General features: G+C 46.0%; 1 protein-coding gene across 1 annotated transcript in view; it reads right to left on the reverse strand.

Annotated features, from left to right (window-relative positions):
• The window catches only part of LOC139764602 (uncharacterized), a 33,483-nt gene that overhangs the window by 6,562 nt on the left and 7,520 nt on the right, over window positions 1-19,401 (reverse strand). Inside the window, 8 exon segments of the mRNA XM_071691445.1 lie at window positions 877-1,072; window positions 1,473-1,676; window positions 4,652-4,850; window positions 4,852-4,891; window positions 7,715-7,903; window positions 11,650-11,818; window positions 12,241-12,407; window positions 18,464-18,880. Of these exon segments, the coding sequence (XP_071547546.1) occupies window positions 877-1,072; window positions 1,473-1,676; window positions 4,652-4,850; window positions 4,852-4,891; window positions 7,715-7,903; window positions 11,650-11,818; window positions 12,241-12,407; window positions 18,464-18,549 (1,250 nt within the window). The 5' untranslated portion in view covers window positions 18,550-18,880.

Below are 19,401 nucleotides of genomic sequence, written 5' to 3' on the forward strand. Positions count from 1 at the left end.
CTGTTTGTGGCTTGTGAGGTGGTGTTTGATCCGTTCCAAAGGCGAAGTGACACATCCTTCGAAATAAAATGATAAACCAGCTCCTTGAAGTTCTCCAACTCACGTCGAAGAGAAGATTACAGTAAGTTGTATTCCTGAGGAAATGGAGGAGGAGGAGGAGGAGGAGGAGGAGGAGCAGGAGGAGGAGGAGGAGGAGGAGAGAGGAACTTCTCAAACCTGAACTGTGACGTCCCCGATACCAAGAATTTTTCTTGTCATCGTGGTCGGTGGGCGGACGGGCAAAGTCTAGTCTGTTTACGCGCCAAATGTTTTCCTTTTCAGCCGCCATATGAAACCCGGAAGCTGAAAAGTGCGCGATATAACAACCCGACACTGTTCATGTCCTATGTACGTTCCGGACTTTGGAAGGGCAAAGCTCCGCTTTATGTCAAAAGCCCCTCTGAATAGGCAGACGCTAATGTCAACAACAGCTGACGACGCACTAAGGATTGGGCGACAGTAGGCGCTCCCTGGCTTTGGAGAGAAACTTCTACGGCACATCTCGTAGGCTATGATACGTCTGGGCTTTTTCGACCTTCGAATGAATGACTACATCGAGACTGACATGGTTTAGGAATCATCTGTCACTCTGTCCACGAAGCAGAGGGATCAGTGCAGCAGGAAAGGATCAAATATGTAGTTAAGAGTCTTAGAATGATCTCAAACCTAAATAATTGGTTCATTTTTTTCCCTCCCTATTAGTAGCCACAAGATGATGCTTTCATCCTTGCTTAACCTGGGAGTCGGTCACCCTAATGCCTAAGTAACCAAGCAAGTAAGCAAGGGAGAAGATGCTCAAGTGTACACTGAAAAGTATTCTACCTTACGATAACTCACCTCGATTGCCAGCCAGCGTTGTCCCCCGCGTCACACAGCCGAATATAGAAAATGGACGGTAAGATGAATGTGAGAATGGGAACCGTGAGACTCCCAATCAGGTTCAGTATTCTGCCGAAGTTTCTCACTGCCAAGCTAAGGATGACTCCGAAAAAGACGATGGTCGTCCGGACGATACATCGCTTCCAGCCAAACACTGTGAGAGGGAGAGAAAGACATTTGAAACGATTTAGTAACTTGTTACTTAACGAACGACGGAAGAAAGCAATGCGAGGAGAAAATAAGTTTTAAAGTCAGTTTTCTTGAGACATGTGAGGTACAAAGATGATTAGAAGATCAAGTGGGCATTTCTAAGCAATAATAAATGTATAAATTAGATCTAGATTTTGAGTTCTATTTCTCCTAATGCTATTGAACATTTTTTTTTTCTCTTTCGACTGAGTGTAGAGAGAGTTATTGAGTAATGATCTATCCTGCACTTCAAAAGGAAAGGTAAAAATCAGCAAAAATTTCCCCCTTCAAAAGAGACACATTGACCACCACCAGCAGCATTATGGTAAATATGCAAATGGGTAAGGGCGAGTCCATTAACTCACCAGGGGGTAAACCCAGCGCCTCCTCCAGGTTCTGCGACAGCGGGTTGACCACGATAATATACGTGAAGGCGTTGTTGACTAGCATGAGCACCCTGACCACCGTCACAGCAGGACCCTGCACGGAGAGTAGGACGTTCACGTTCACCTCGTCGCCGAACTCCAGGTAGCCCAGGGTAGCCAGGGGCACGTAGAGCAGCAGCAGCGCTGAAGGTGGGAGGAGGAGGAGATGATGATGGAGTAGTAGGAGGAGGAGGTGGAGGAGGAGATGATGATGGAGTAGTAGGAGGAGGAGGTGGAGGAGGAGATGATGATGGAGTAGTAGGAGGAGGAGGTGGAGGAGGAGATGATGATGGAGTAGTAGGAGGAGGAGGTGGAGGAGGAGATGATGATGGAGTAGTAGGAGGAGGAGGTGGAGGAGGAGATGATGATGGAGTAGTAGGAGGAGGAGGAGATGATGATGGAGTAGTAGGAGGAGGAGGTAAAGGTGGTGGAGGAGGAATTATTTACACTGATGAGATACCCCTTTGAGAGAGAGAGAGAGAGAGAGAGAGAGAGAGAGAGAGAGAGAGAGAGAGAGAGAGAGAGAGAGAGAGAGAGAGAGAGAGAGAGAGAGAGAGAGAGAGAGAGAGAGAGAGACTCTCTACCTGCTTACGATCAGAGGTTTATGACATATATGGCTAGTGGCTACTGCTCAACGTAAATCATTTTCAATTCTTTGTGGGAAAAAGTCATTTCAAATCACTCGCATAAAATGCCAGGTTCACGTCACACCCCCACACCCACCCACCCACACACACAGGAGGAGATAACCCACCACTCTACTCACCAGACAGTCTGCAGTGCAGGTATAAGGTAGAAAATTAGAGAATACTCGTGTGTGTGTGTGTGTGTGTGTGTGTGTGTGTGATTTTCGAGCCATGGCGATTCCAACAGGCGAACATCGTCGGAAATCATATATAGCCAAATTCTTGTACAGGGGAGAACACTTCTGGAACTACGGGGGTTGATTTTGAAATACATTCAGCCAGTGAATATCTCAAAAAAAAAAGGAGAGGTCAGACGACAGGTCATTGAGGGCGAGGAAGACCGTAAGATAAGGTTATGTACAAGAAGAACAAACATGTTGACCATCAACAGAAACTATGCAAAGCTTACCCAACTTTCCAAAGGGACTGACACTTATCATTCAACACTGTATGTAAACAATGTATGTAAACAAGTCTGCGTCCAGAGGGGGAAAAAAAAGACAGTTGCGATGGTTCGTATGCGAGACTTCAAACACATTCGCTTTTCATTTCTTCCCAAGTTCAAAATATTATTACTCACTCACTCACTTCCCATGAAAACGTTTCTGAAGTCAAATTTTTATATGCACACCATTTGGTGTCGTTTTACCATGAGAAAGAAGCAGATGACAGCACTGATATACATCTATATACATCTATATACATCTATATACATCTATATACATCTATCGGTGAAAATGATGGATAGATTTCGGCTTGTGAGGAAGGTTAAATTAGGTATTTACTACAACTGTTGTTTTCTATATATGTTTCCTCCCTGTTATGTTATTAATATCAACAATTTTCTTCCTCATTTTTGAGGTTCTCTCTCCACCACTTTTGGATAAAGTAGAATATCTATTAAACTTGTTTCATCAAAGTATATATATATATATATACGACTTCTCAAACCTTCAAAAAGGTTTAGATACTTTGGCCAAGCTATCAGAGGAGAAAGAGGACTTGACTCGTCCTTTAGAAATTCTAATTTCGTAAAAGAGACTGAAGTGTGTGTGTGTGTGTGTGTGTGTGTGTGCGTGCGCGCGCGCGTCAGGCTGTTAAGGAGGAGGAGAAGGAAGATAACGACTGGATGGAGAGCGAGATCAGGTTTCCGGGACCTGGTTCGTTGGAGGTGTCTCTGGAGTGTGGAAGGGAGGGAGGGAGGAGGTGGGTGAAGGGGGTACAACAGGATGACGTGTGTGTGTGTGTGTGTGTGTGTGTGTGTGTGAGAATATTCGTGTGGTGTCTATAGCCACCAGTTGGGGGTGATGATGGAAATCAGTGGTTTAGCTAACTCTCGACAACCCATTTAAGGAGAAAATAGATACGAAAATAAGAGAGAGAGAGAGAGAGAGAGAGAGAGAGAGAGAGAGAGAGAGAGAGAGAGAGAGAGAGAGAGAGAGAGAGAGGCCTCTGTGTACACGTCTCCTCCTCCTCCTCCTACACCTCCTCCTCCTCCTCCTCCACCACACCACCGCCACCACCCGAAGATACACGAGTCTCTCTCTCTCTCTCTCTCTCTCTCTCTCTCTCTCTCCCACCAGGTCATTCTTCCAGTAGGTGATTGCTCTCGGGAGGAGCTGGTCCTTTACCCCCCACCCACCTTTCACGACAAGCGGAGTCGTGCGCGCGTGGCATATACACAAACGCGAGCTTCGTGCGCTATCGCCGGCATCTTCGAAGGGAATTTATCGACACAGTGGAGTTACATAACCCCGATATGCCAGAGGGGTCTCGTCTTGAGGACAACCCTTGCGGTGTATCTACGACCTGCCAACGCGCCTCACACAACACCTGACCTTGTTACCTAGTCCTGGTGCCTAGTCTTGCTACTTGGCGTCCTTCATGTATAGGTGCTTGCTTAGCCTTTGCGTAGCGGTAAAGGGGTATGTTGTCCCCTCAGCGATAAACTGCTATATCATCCCTATTAGCGATAAACGGCTATATTGTCCCCTTAGCGATAATCGGCTATATTGTCCCCATAGCGATAAACGGCTATGTTGTCCTATTAGCGATAAACGGCTATGTTGTCCCCATAGCAATAAACTGCTATATTGTCCCCCTTCAACTCCCCTACTTCACCCACCATCCGCCCGAGGGCTCGTCGCTCATGACCCACCGCCCGCCCAAGGGCGCGTCGCTCATGACCCACCGCCCGCCCGAGGGCTCGTCGCTCATGACCCACCGCCCGCCCAAGGGCGCGTCGCTCATGACCCACCGCCCGCCCAAGGGCGCGTCGCTCATGACCCACCGCCCGCCCGAGGGCGCGTCGCTCATGTCCCACCGCCCACCCCAGGGCGCGTCGCTCATGACCCACCGCCCGCCCCAGGGCGCGTCGCTCATGACCCACCGCCCGCCCCAGGGCGCGTCGCTCATGACCCACCGCTCGCTCACCTGTAAAGCCGATGACGATGGCGAGGGAGAACTTAGAGCGGTCAGACATGTCGTTCTGGATGGTGGGGAAGGTGACGGCGCCCCCGTACGAGAACATGATGGTGCCGAAGCCGAGGAAGAAGGAGGAGAAGGTGGGCTGTGGGTACTCGGGCTGGTAGGCGGGGACCTCCACCAGGATCTTCACCACCACCACCACCACAGGCAGCCACCGTCGCCACCATCGCCATCACAGACACCACCCTGTGAGGGAGGAAAGTGGTGGTGATTGTGGGGGAGAAAAGAAGGTTTTGTTTTTTTTGGACATATTAGACTGAGAAACTTTCCTAATTATCGTAAAAAAAAGTATTATTTCCCCTAAGATAATACACCTATTCCTTTTTAAGTCTAATCCCATATATCCCTCTTGATCCATGTTTAATACTGTAACCACGTTAACAAAGAATTAAAGGGACATAGTATGATTTACACACACACACACACACACACACACACACACACACACACACACACACACTCGGGCCCCCCGTGGTGTAGTGGGTTTGTATTACTGACCATGAATAGTCACCACAGGGCCCACTTGAGGTCGAGGCCAATGTGGGTATTCATCCTGGGAGCTGCAGTCGGCCCACATCCAACCCAGGAGTTCATTTTCTCCTAAGAACTGATCGATGAATGTTTTAGGCTTAGGCTGGTATGTGTGTGTGTGTGTGTGTGTGTGTGTGTGTGTGTGTGTGTGTGTTACATATATACATATACATATACTGACCTGACCTTTACGGGTCAGGTCATGGGCTAGACTATCCATGTTGCCGAGGTGTCGTATACTGTCATCTGTTGCTGAAGATGTGTGTGGATAGATAGATAGATAGATAGATAGAGAGAGAGAGAGAGAGAGAGAGAGAGAGAGAGAGAGAGAGAGAGAGAGAGAGAGAGAGAGAGAGAGAGAGAGAGAGAGAGAGAGAGAGAGAGAGAGAGAGAGAGAGAGAGAGAGAGAGAGAGAGAGAGAGGAGGAATAAAGCAGAAATCGAAGACCTTCAACGAGAGTCAAGACGTTGGTGAGTTTTCAGATAAAAAAAAAAAGCAAAGAGCAGGAGGAGCACAGGAGCAGCGGGATGAGGACAGGATTGTAGAGAGGTGAGGAGGATTGTTGACGTCGTGCTGTGGGAGGTGCGGGAGGCGAGGAGAAACTGTAAGTAAGAGGACTGACGGAAGGAACAGGAGACTTGATATTGTACGAACACAGATCCTCAGTAAAAGATTGATAAGGTAATCTTCGCTTTATGAACACACACACACACACACAGACACACACACACTCGGGCCCTCCTCTGTCTTGCGAACTCAAGTAAAACTAATGGGTAAAAAACCAATAGGTATGATAACCATCTTTTCCATTCTAAACATTAAAAAAGAAAGGCTATACCAAGGTCTTTTGCCCATCTTTCATTAGCCTTAACGTAAAGAAGGAGAAGAAATATCAATTGAAAGCTTTTACCAACTTCAAAAAACTCTTTCCTGGATCTACAGGTATCTTATCTTACTTTTCTTTCTCCATTACGTTGGCAGTAAGACCCTCTATCTCTCCTTCAGAACTCCACTGTAAGTACCAAAACCTCTTATCTAAACTTCTGGAAGACGATTCTTATGATTAAACTTATCAAAAGAATCTCGTTTATTCTGAGCGCTTTACCAGCACATCTTCCTTCCTTGTTATATCTCCTTTAAGGTACTTCTGCAAAGTGTCTAAAGCCCTATACAAGAACAGCACCAGTAGCAGCTCTCTGATCTCCTATGGTTTCAAATAACCTCATCCAGTTTATCATCACGTCTACACACATCTCATTAAAACTCCTGGTCAGGTTTTGCGCCTCGCACTAAAATGCTATAAACACATCGCCTCAAACTGCTATAGATGATCTAAGCCTTTGGTCTGCAATTGTTTCGAAGTCTGTAAGTGTCTGATCAGAACTCCTCTTGCACAGGTTCGTAAGCTTTGTAAGATGTATCAGAAACCTCATTACCTTCTTTCCGAATCGCAGTGTTTGGTGTGTTAATGTTATACACTTTTATTGACTCACCTCTGCTCCTCTCTCTCTCTCTCTCTCTCTCTCTCTCTCTCTCTCTCTCTCTCTCTCTCTCTCTCTCTCTCTCCAGGTAACGTTTTGGCCTTCGTTCTTGTGAGCTGTCTCTAGGTGTTCCCCTACTTCAAAGCAACGACGCGAAGCCCGCGTCTAGCTACTGTTTTCCCCCCTCTCTCACTTTCCATGTGGAGATCGGCCACTTGAGAAATTGACCATTGTGATACCTCCTCCCTCCTTTGAATAACTCAGTTCTGGAATATATATCTTCCTCCTATCTCTCCGTCTCTGTATAGCCTTTCTACCTTCAAGAATCAGAGCTGCACACACACCTGAAGAGCTTTGATCAATCTCTTCTCTCTTATGCTCTCTATTTCTATCACCTGAGTTGGTCTTCGAATAGGGCATGTTCTACATATAACCCATACCCAACTTGATCACTATATACAAGAACAAATAAACCAACACGTCGCACCCACTTCCCAGAAGGTAACATGTCGCACCCACTTCCCAGTAGGCAACATGTACACACTTCCCAGAAGGTAACATGTCGCATCCACTTCCCAGAAGGTAACACGTCGCACCCACTTCCCAGAACACGTCGCACCCACTTCCCAGAAGGTAACATGTCGAACCCACTTCCTAGAAGGTAACACGTCGCACTCACTTCCCATAAGGCAACACGTCACACCCACTTCCCAGAAGGTGACCTTTCTACCCCAGTTACCTTGTTCGTGCTCCCTATGCCTCACTGGAGAAAACAACAAACCTACATCTGACGAAGGCGTTACCCCTAAATTTCCAATCAAACCTGAGACCTCTTGAGAGAAAGGAATCCCTTATCCCCGCCCCTCTGAAAACTCACCTCCAAAAGACCTGGAGAAAAAAAAGAAAAAAGACAAAACGTATTTGGTTTCCTCCTAGCCAGCTGTCATATAGAGAGGCTCTCTAAAGAAAGAGAAAACAAGATGGAATCATCTCTCACCAGAACTCCTTGGGGCTGCCTAGCCAGGAGAGGGGTACGAGAACACAGCCACAGGCGATGACCCAGGTGCAGACGGTAAGGCTGGGCAGGATCGTGTCCAGCACCGAGGCCACCAGCTCCGCCGACAGGAGAATCGTCACCGTCGAGACGCCGAAGAGCGTCACACACTGCAGTATGTTGACCAGGTACCTGACGAAGACGGAGTGGGGTGAGTGGGTGTGGAGTGGGGGTGAGGGGGTGTGGTGCGGGGTGAAGGGTGTGGTGTGGGGTGTGGAGTGTGGTGTGTGGTGTGGAGTGGGGTGAAGGGTGTGGTGTGGGGTGAGGGGTGTGGAAAGTGGTGTGGTTTGGAGTGAGGTGTGGGGGGTGGAGAGCGGGGTGAGAGGTTTGGAGTGGGGTGAGAGGCTTGGAGTGGAGTAAGAGGTTTGGAGTGCGTTGAGAGGTGTGGAGTGGGGTGAGGTGTGGAGTGGAGTGAGAGGTGTGGAGTAGGGTGAGAGGTGTGGAGTGGGGTGAAGGGTTTGTGGAGGGGTTGAGAAGTGTGGGGAGTGGGGTGAGAGGTGTGGAGTGGGATGAGAGGTGTGGAGTGGGGTGAGAGGTGTTTAGTAGCATCAAGTGTCATAGATAGAACAGCCACTAGAAAAGAGTAGTGGTATACTTGATTTGTGTTGTGAAGATGATAACAAAATATCAACGTTGCTGTTAAATATTAACCATCGTTAAAGAAAACGTGCAAAGGTAAGACTCAGCTATTGCGCACAGACATAAAGCTATATACTATTATATATAAAAGCAACAAATGTAGATGGATATATACACATCAACACACACACACACACACACATATATATATATATATATATATATATATATATATATATATATATATATATATATATATATATATATATATATATATTCCTTCTAATTCACTGGGAAATGAAATACGATAAGTTCCTAAGTGCACTTTCGTGTCATGATCACATCATCAGGGGAGACACAAGAAAGAAACATAGGTCAGTTGATATACGAGGAAGATTAGTAGCGAGGACGCCATATGGTAAACAAGGAACTACCCAAATGGAGGTCAGTTATTTACCAAATGGAGTCCTAGCTACGTTTCTTCCTTGTATATCAACTGACTTATATTGCTTTCTTGTATCTCCCCTGATGATATGATCATTACACGAAAGTGCACTTGGGAACTTATCGTGTTTCATTTCATATATATATATATATATATATATATATATATATATATATATATATATATATATATATATATATATATATATATATATATATATATATATATATATATAACACAACAGAGATAAAGATACGTAGGACAGAGACATCACTACCTGACAAACCTCTCCAGCCATAAGAATGATATCCTCATTTTCTTATCAAAGTCTACGTTGTAAAAATGCCCCGTTACACCATCAAGATCCAGGTCGACCTTGGGAGTCCATGTGAGACCTCAGCAGAAGTTTTGTTTACCTTATAAGCAACTGTTCCTGTTATAAAAGCTGAGGACTTCAGTGACAGAACCAGATTCATTCGGATGGAATGTACACCTGGCACTATCCTGTATTTACTGCTACTGTAGTGTAGCTACAGACACCATAGTGTAGCTACAGGCACTACAGTGTAGGTACAGACACCACAGTGTAGCTACAGACACCACAGTGTAGCTACAGACACTACAGTGTAGCTACAGACACTACAGTGTAGGTACAGACACTACAGTGTAGCTACAGACACTACAGTGTAGGTACAGACACCACAGTGTAGCTACAGACACCACAGTGTAGCTACAGACACTACAGTGTAGCTACAGACACTACAGTGTAGCTACAGACACTACAGTGTAGCTACAGACACCACAGTGTAGTTACAGACACTATAGTGTAGCTACAGACACCACAGTGTAGCTACAGACACTACAGTGTAGCTGCAGACATCACAGTGTAGCTACAGACACCACAGTGTAGCTACAGACACCACAGTGTAGCTACAGACACTACAGTGTAGCTGCAGACATCACAGTGTAGCTACAGACACCACAGTGTAGCTACAGACACCACAGTGTAGCTACAGACACCACAGTGTAGCTACAGACACTACAGTGTAGCTACAGGCACCACAGTGTAGCTACAGACACTACAGTGTAGCTACAGACACTACAGTGTAGCTAATGACAGTGTAATCACTGATATTACCACAATGTATCTCTTGACACTACAGTGTAGCTATTGGCAATACAGTGTAGCTGCTTATACCACTGTGTAGCTCCTCATGGAAGACACATGTTTGCGGGCGACATATGATTCAGGAGGAGGTCGGGTTCTATTCATGAGGCACGTCACCAGAACTACCATTAATGTCATCTGTTGGTGTTGTGGCAGTGGGTCCTTTGTGCGTTCAGCATGGCCGGGAAGATATGCTGAACTCCTAGCAGCATTAAGGCCTGAGTTTTAGGATATGCAAGCATCAAGCGTCTTAATGAGGGTGGAGGTAGAGAGACATTAATGAAGATGAGGGTTATGTGAGGTGGTGAGGTGAGTAGGTAGGCTGAGGTGGAGTAGCAAGATGAACGTAGATTATTATGGGAGGTTGTGGGGAGGTTGGTGAGGGGGGTGAGGGAAGGGGAGGTTAAGAATAACGAGTAAAAATGGGAGTATTGTGAACGCCAGGAAGTGGGGAGGAGAGAAAGGGAGGGGAGATGGAAAGGAGGTTAAGAGATATGAAAAAAGTGGGGAGATCTGATGATACATGAGGGGTGAAGAGACAGGTGGGAGATAGGGAGTAGGTGAGCGGGACGGGGAGATGGGGAGAAAGATGTAGAGTGTAGGGTGAAGGTGATGACAGGGGAAACTGATGGCTGGGAAGAAGATGGTTGATGTACGGGTGATCTGAGGTGATGAGTGTGTGGGTGTGGAGGCGGGAGGGTGTTGGCGAGGGGGATGTGTGTGTGGGGTGAGGAGGCCTTCGGTGATGCTGAGGGGAGGGGAGGTGTGTGTGTGTGTGTGTGTGTGTGTGTGTGTGTGTGTGTGTGTGTGTGTGTGTGTGTGTGTGTGAGGTCGGGAGCAGGGGGTAACTTGAGACCAGCTGGGTTACTTGGCCTCACACGTCAGGATACCCAAGGGCGATGAAGAGAGGCTCTATCAGGTAGTCTACGTCAGCTGGTCTCTCTCTCTCTCTCTCTCTCTCTCTCTCTCTCTCTCTCTCTCTCTCTCTCTCTGGTCTTAAAAAAAAAAAAAAAACACAGGGATGGACCAGTTCGGCTGGAAACTACCCACCTAGTCTCATAGAGTGTTTCTCTATACAGGATGTCTATCTATCTTCATTCAAATATCCAGTATTCTGCATAATATCGAATATCTTACTCAATATCGAGTATTCCAATCGCGCTTCATCCATAAGGCAAGCTACATATATAACTGTATCACTGTGTGTTATAAGAATTGCATGAATCCGTACCTATAAATTCCAATTTAAGATTACGTGATTCAAACTTTATAATAAACTTGTAAGTGGAATCCAATCCAGTCTGGAATATCATAGAAGACGCACAAACTCTGCAACCATGAAGTTCTAATCAGGTTGAGATAATGTAAAAGTATTTGAATGTGTATCCATACCATCTGAATCGGCTTGAAATCATTTCTCGGTAAAGCTCATATCAAATCTTCCTCGACGATCACAGGGGGACCTTGGTTTACGAAGACGTAACAAAGGAAAGTCTTAACAAAGGATTTTCAAAGAGGACTGGCTTGCTGGTAAAGGTGATCCACGGTCGACACAGCACAGAGTCTGGTCTTACACTGTGTTCTCACCATCTCTCTCTCTCTTTTTTTTTTTTTCTTAACTCATTGTTTCGTACCCCTTGAAGCTAGTGATCTATCCCTCCAGTAGTAGTAGTCTACAGGACTTACCATCCTGGCATCCCTAGCGTCCTGTAGGCCATGGCAGGGAAGGGCTTTCGACACGCCCTCTGATACTCGGGCCATCGCTCCTCCAGGATAACCCAGCACGTCCCCAGGTGCCACGCTGAGATGGCCACCATGATGCACGACGCGGCTAGAACACCCACACCCGGCCAGCCTGATGGAGACAGGAAGGTATATGTCAGGTATGGACGCGCATATATCATCAAGTATACAGGGAAAGAAGGACCAGGGAGTATAACCTCGAGACACGTGGAATGAAGTGGGTGTATAATGTCATGTCTGTCACCCACAGACCAACAGACACATCTAGCTATGCCTGGAATTACGTGGTCGGTGTTGTCCTTAACTGACCACCTCCGATCTGTACCAACACACATCCAGCTATGCCTGTAACTACCTCGTCTGCCGTAGCCTCTTTTCCTCTTGACTATCTCACCTGGTTCTGTACCACAAGCCAACTACCTGGTTCTGTACCACGGGGCAACGACCTGGTTCTGTACCACAGTCCAACGACCTGGTTCTGTACCACGGGCCAACGACCTGGGCTATTGTTAGCCACACTGGTGAACAACTCACCTGTCTGTGCGATGGCCCAGGGTAGCGCCAGCACGCCGAGGCCAGCTACCTGGGCCACCAAGAAGAAGGAGGTGAGGAGGATGCCCAGGCCGTTCTCTGCACGCCCGTGCTGCCCGCTGCACGTGAGGGGAGACTCCGGAGGCGTAGAACCCTCGCCTGGATTAGCCCTGAAGAGGAGAAACATTAGTCAGCGACGGTGCTAAGGAAGTGAAGGTCAGATAAGACACGATGGTCGGGCACGACACTCTCCGGTGATGATGTTGACAATATCAAATCACTTACTCGTACACATGTACAAAAATTGACCTGTAAGGCAGAGTTAATTAGCATGACATGTATGGAAAAGAATAAGATTCGATCCTCTTTTTTTCCTTGTAAATATACAGTGACTAGATGTCGCACATGACGTTGCTGCACATGCTATTATTAGCGTGTTTACACACACACACACACACACACACACACACACACTCCTACCCACACTCACCTGACACGACCTTTAAGTACGATTTATGGCTTTAAATGGACATAAATTGAGACTATTTCGCTTCATGTCGGCTGGCTGACGTCGCGTTGCTTGTTTCTTCTCCACATTTATGTCCATCTTTGAGACGCACGTTTAGGTTTGATCTAGGGAGATAATCTTCCCCTATCTGGGTCACACAGATCCCGAGGGGGCTTCGAGTTCCCACGGGATATTGTGTGTGTGTGTGTGTGTGTGTGTGTGTGAGACTTAGCGGCAACCTAACCTCGTCTCCCCCTTAGATGGATAGTCCAGGAGACCAACTGGCTTTCCGTAGATGCTAGAACTTCATTAAAGTTCATGGATAAGGAAATACTCAGTGAGCTGTTCACATCCTACATAGGGCCAAAGCTAGAATACATTTGTGAACCTTGGTCACCACATTTAAAGAAGCAGCTAGAGCTTATGGAAAAGGTCCAGAGGAGAGCAACAAAGTGTGATAGCAGAGTTAAGAAAGACGAGTTACAGGAACAGGTTAAAAACTATAAGTTTGCCCACCTTGGAAGAGAGAGGAGTGAGGGTGATCCGTTCACCAATTTTAAGTTTCTGAAACACATTGATAACGTAGACATTGAACCATTCTTCGAGAGATGTGGAGAGATGTGGGCACAGAACAGTTAGAGGATATAAGATGAAATTACGCAAGAAACTTAATAACAAGGATATAAAATACTTCTATAATGTCTGTCTAGTGAATGAAAATGGAATAAGTTAAATGAAGACATGTTAAATGAGAATAGGGCACAGAAATTTAAAAATCTGTATTTAAGTAGAACATTTTCAAGAGTTGGGGCCCGAAGCGTGTAGAACTCCCTCCTCATGAAGCACAAACAAGTAATCACAAACAGGTAATTACAGTGGCATACGCATAGGAAAACACAATCATACATGTACGTGAACCAACACAAACGCCTCTCACTCACCATTCACCATAATACCAGACACCCATCTCACTGACTTCACCACACCATGAACTCATGACACCCACACACCCACACACACATCCCACACACACACACACACACACACATCCTGCAGACAATACACGAAAGGAATATCACTGGCACACAAGCAGCCTTTAAGCTCCGGACACAGCACGGTCTTCCCTTTTCTTCGCGGATAACTTGGGTACACCTAAGCTATTGTGTGGCAGACTCATGGCGAGGACTAGGGGCGTTAGGGGGGGATCGTCGTCCGGTCTTGTTGCTCCTTCGCTCAATGGGATCATCCAGCTAACTGCCACACACACACACACACACACACACACACACACACACACACACACACACCTTCAAACCCACGATAGAGATATTTGTTCGTGGAGCAGTTCTCAACAGAGGCACTGCCTCACAAAGACGAAGGGAAATGGTATACACTTCGCCCCGCGCGATATTAAAACCCCCACTTGGTATTGCCTGAGACGGAAGGAGGTGCTGATTCTCTTTGGTGTACGGAGTATTTCATATCCTTTATGAAAACTCCCCAGTTCAACTGGACACACGGGGGCGACGTGATGTCAGTGGATTGAACCAGGGCATTGCCCGCGTTAGCGAAGTAGCGTTAAGAATATGGGGAGTGAGCCTTTGAGGGGATATCCTCACTTGGCCCCCCTTCTCTGTTCCTTCTTTTGGAAAATTAAAAACGAGAGGGGAGGATGTCCAGCCCCCCGCTCCTTTCCCTTTTAGTCGCCTTCTACGACACGCAGGGAATACGTGGGAAGTATTCTTTCTCCCCTATCCCCAGGGATAACATATAGGGTTAAAGTAAAGTGAATAACATAAGATACAAAAATGAAAACAAGTACATACACAAACAAGGAAGAATAACAACTAAATGATATAGAAACAGTCTACAGAAATACGCTCTTAATTCTTTTTTGTCTTTTTTTGTGAAATCTTTTGAAAACCTCATTTTTTTTTCCTTTCTGCAAAACTATATATATATATATATATATATATATATATATATATATATACACATATATCATTTTTTCAGATGAATTTCGGCCTCAAGCCAATGAGGCAGAAATTAATAAACTCTCCAATCTCAGGGAAGTCAAAAATGTATGATGATATACGACGCAGGATCCCACACACACACACACACACACACACACACACACACACATACACAGGGACACACAGCTGTAGCCAGCATCGGACACGCTTAATATGACGAGCGTCACTGACGAAGTCTCTCTCTCTCTCTCTCTCTCTCTCTCTCTCTCTCTCTCTCTCTCTCTCTCTCTCTCTCTCCCTCTCTCTCTCTCTGAGGCTTCCACGTATTTCCCCCCACGAGGGGCCGAGGTTGGCTGGCTGGCTGAAGCTCGCTCAGGTAAGGAAAAAAAACACAAAAAGAGTTTCCAGAGGTCAGCGACGCAGGCCAGACACACACGGACGAACGAATGATTCACTACATTTCCCTTTTTCTTTTTCTTTTATTTCATATGCCGTTTTCTTTTTCCCCCCCGTGTCGCTTCCCGGCGCGGGATGAAAAAAGACCCGTGTTGATTCATCTTTTGAGAGAGAGAGAGAGAGAGAGAGAGAGAGAGAGAGAGAGAGAGAGAGAGAGAGAGAGAGAGAGAGAGAGAGAGAGAGAGAGTTCAGTGCGAAGGTTTGCGTTTTCTTTTTTTTTTTGTTCATTTCCCTCTTTGCTCATCACCCACCCCCACACCACTCTCCTCCTTGTGTTTGCGTGCCTGTTCGACTGTGTATGCTTTTGCATACTTTTTTGTTTTGTCTGTGTTTACGCATGTGTGCGATTGTGTACGTATGTGTCAGTGTTTTCATTCGCATGTGTCATTACGTATCTGTATTATGCGTGGAGTGAGTTTCTATCGGGTCCAGCCTCTCAAAACTATCTCTTACTATCACATAAATTTTGAAATATTTTGCATGCTGTCCACCATTACCGTTTCCTCATTCATATCATTCTATTCACCGGCTAAATCCTAATTACTTTACATTTACTCGTGGAAATCGTGCATCAGACCAATTTGAAATCTGTCTATGTCCCCATGTAGGCTGATACAGTTCTATTCATCCACTACATCCTAATTACTTTACATTTACCCATGTAAATTATGCATCAGACCAATTTGGAATTTGCCTAGGTCCCCATGTAGGCTGATACAGTTCTCCACGCCTCTCACTTCCCCTCATGACCTTGGCATCATCTGTAAACATACTCATGTACGAATATAGTCATATACGAAGAGCAACAGTCCCATAACAGAAACCTGGGGGCAATCCGCTAGCGACCATCTATTTTAATACGGCTCCTTTGACATGTGTCCTTCGTACCCTACCACTTAGACCGTCTTGTGTCCATTGCAGGAGTCTTCCCGTCGTGATCCGGCTTCTTAATCAGCCTCCAAAGCGCTCAAGTGTCAAATGCTTTCGGGTAGTCCAGATGGAAAGAATCCACCCAACCTCTCCTTTTGTCCCGTAACTGAGTTCACTTTCTAGTAGAAATGTGGAAGGTTTGCCACACACGATCCTACCCCACCCCCTCCACACACACTTTTCCATGAAACCGTGTTTCCATTCACTAAGGTAATTTCTCCTCTGCAGAAAGTCAGTCAACTGCTTTCTGATTATCTTTTCCAGCACCTCACAGACCACGTTCGTCAGTGACATCAGCCATCACTTGTCTCTTGTCCTGTAGATTGTCATGATGTCTGCCTTTTGCCACTCCGTTTGGCACTTTGCATCTCTTCCAGCAACACCCTGAGCAGCGTTTCATGAGGTTATACACACGTATCTGCTCACGTATTCAGCACATACGGTGATGTTTCATCAGGATCATGAACCTTGTGTGGGTCATGAAGCTTCAATATTTTGTGCATGTCTTTTCTATATACCTAAGTTTCATACAAAGGTCTCCTACCACTTTCATCCCACTGGCGTTGAGGCTGTAATGTCTTCCACTGTGAAAACACTTTTCAACTTTTCGTTCAGTTTCTCACATACCCTTACATCATACTATATAACTCTTCTGAATCGTCTATAGTCGGGTTAGATGCCCTTTAATTAGCAATTTACTCCTGATGAATTTAGTGTGTGTGTGTGTGTGTGTGTGTGTGTGTGTGTGTGTGTGTGTGTGTGTGTGTGTGTGCAATTATCTTTTTGTACTGCACAGGGAGGGAGTCTGTATGTGTGGTTAATTGGCTATTTGTACTGTATAGGAAGTGTGTGTGTGTGTGTGTGTGTGTGTGTGTGTGTGTGTGTGTGTGTGTGTGTGCGTGTGTGTGTGATTACCTATTTGTACTCTACAGAGAGAGAGAGAGAGAGAGAGAGAGAGAGAGAGAGAGAGAGAGAGAGAGAGAGAGAGAGAGAGAGAGAGAGAGAGAGAGAGAGAGAGAGAGAGAGAGAGTGTGTGGGTGTGTCTCATATCTTTGGGTTTACGTAAACGGGAACATATGCTCACGTCTAACTGAGAGAGCTGGAAACCTTGGCTGGTGGTTTCGTAAGACAAAAGATGTTGGAACAAAATACTTTGTTCTTAAGCAGCACCTTCAGGTCCCTTGATTTCAGCATCGAGATTCCAACTGGTGTGAAGAGAATGCTTGCACATCCCGGTGTTGTAAGAGCATTAAATCGCCTTTGTTGTTAGGGAGGAAAAGAAGGTTAACAGAAAGAATATATAACTAAGTCTCATCCGAGAGGGAGGCATGCCTTCGTGGTTGAGCAAGTGAGAAAGTAAAAAAGAAAAAAGATTAAGGACGCACATGAGGACATCTCTCTCTCTCTCTCTCTCTCTCTCTCTCTCTCTCTCTCTCTCTCTCTCTCTCTCTCTCTCTCTCTCATACACACACACACACACACACACACACACGCACTCTCTCTCTCTTTCTCTCCTAGAATCAGACGCACCGACACACTCTTCCCGCGCTCAGAAATGCTTCCTACTTCACACGCGTTACTGATAACGATAAGAGGGGGATGTGGTAGTCGCAGGTGGCGTCTCCTCAAGGGGAAGGGAGGGAGGGAATGGGGGGCGATAACGCTTATCAGCGATTCCGAGTTTTCAACGAATGACAACGCCAGAGGCAACGGGATGACCCGATGTGGTCGCCAGCAGACTGGACTTGAGAGGAAGAGGTGGTTCCAAGGAAGGCTTTATCGAGGAAGACTTAGAGAATGACTGAGTAGAGATTTTCGGTACCACTTTTCCCCACCTCCCACATCCCTGTGGAGCATGAACTGCTGTTACGATAAGGGAGGCGAAGCTGGTTTGGGGATATATATATACATATATATATATATATATATATATATATATATATATATATATATATATATATATATATATATACATATATATATATTTGGGCTTTGTACCTATCACCTGCCAGGGTCATTAAGACCACTGGGGTCATATTTATCTTATCACCATCCGACGAACTATCACCAACACCTCGGGGTGTTGAAGATAATCCCCCAACACCCACATAGTGTATGTGTGGGTTGTGACATGAGACACACGAATATCTTTCGTCAGTTCATCACTAACACACAGATGACCTGAAACAGACTGGGAAGTATAGATCCATTCCTTTGTTCTTGGACACGTTCAGCATGAGTACAACGACGTGAAACACCATAACTCATACTGTAATCTCTCCACACAACACTTCCCAGTGATAAACCCTCTCTAAGGGCGACTTTTCCACTATAGATCAACGTACAAGAGACTTACCCGCCATATGTACTGATGGTGGTCGAACCTGGTTTCCAGCCGGGGAGGAGGTGAGTCTTCTCTGACCTCTCTGACAACCTAACCATGGTGTTGACCTTCCAAGGTCCTCCCTTGGCTTCGCGGGTTTATCTTCTTACAGGGCACGAGTCGGTCGTATATAGATATGTGTGTGTGTGTTGGTAGAGTGGGAGGGAAGAGTGAGGAGGAGAGGGGCAGAGCGAAGCGGTCGTGTGTGTGTGTGTATGTGTGTGTGTGTGTGTGTGTGTGTGTAATGAAGGACGTGAACTTCAGGGGATGACGGTCGCTCGCGTCTCCAGCCAGGTTCTCGTAGCTGGGGAGGTGGACGGAGTCAGAGGTGAGGCTGGCCACTTATGCTCGAGAAGTGGGAGTCACCTCAATAGCCAGCTGAAGGACGACCTGTGTAAAAAAAAAAAGAAAGGTCTCGTTACACACAGTTCACAAGGATGACACGATACTGGATTTTACACACAGACTCACCTTTATTAACCCACTTGTCATGTTTTCGGTTCATGAAAGAAAACGTTAGAATTGATGGCAGACTTTAGTCCAGGGACTGAGGTGTGAGTTTTAATACCATCTAGTTACTAATATACCACCAATGACCACTAAAAACACAGGGGTTTAAACTGAAAACACAGGGGTTTAAACCGGCAAGCAAACATGATGATGGGATATACAAACAAAAATTGCAAATAGCAATAGATTATCATGTCCTGTCCTAAAAGATTTGCCTGGACTGCAACCCTCCCTACCTTACGAGGAAGAGACTGAGTTCGTCACAACACCGTAACAAAGGCACGTATGTATAGCAACGCCCTGGAATGGTTAGAGTGGGTCAGGTGGCTTCTGGACCCTCCCTCCCTCATCAGTCATAATACATACAATAGTCAATAGTCTTTTACGGCCTTCACACTATT

Source organism: Panulirus ornatus, chromosome 50, assembly GCF_036320965.1.
Source record: "Panulirus ornatus isolate Po-2019 chromosome 50, ASM3632096v1, whole genome shotgun sequence".
In the NCBI taxonomy this organism is placed as follows: domain Eukaryota; kingdom Metazoa; phylum Arthropoda; class Malacostraca; order Decapoda; family Palinuridae; genus Panulirus; species Panulirus ornatus.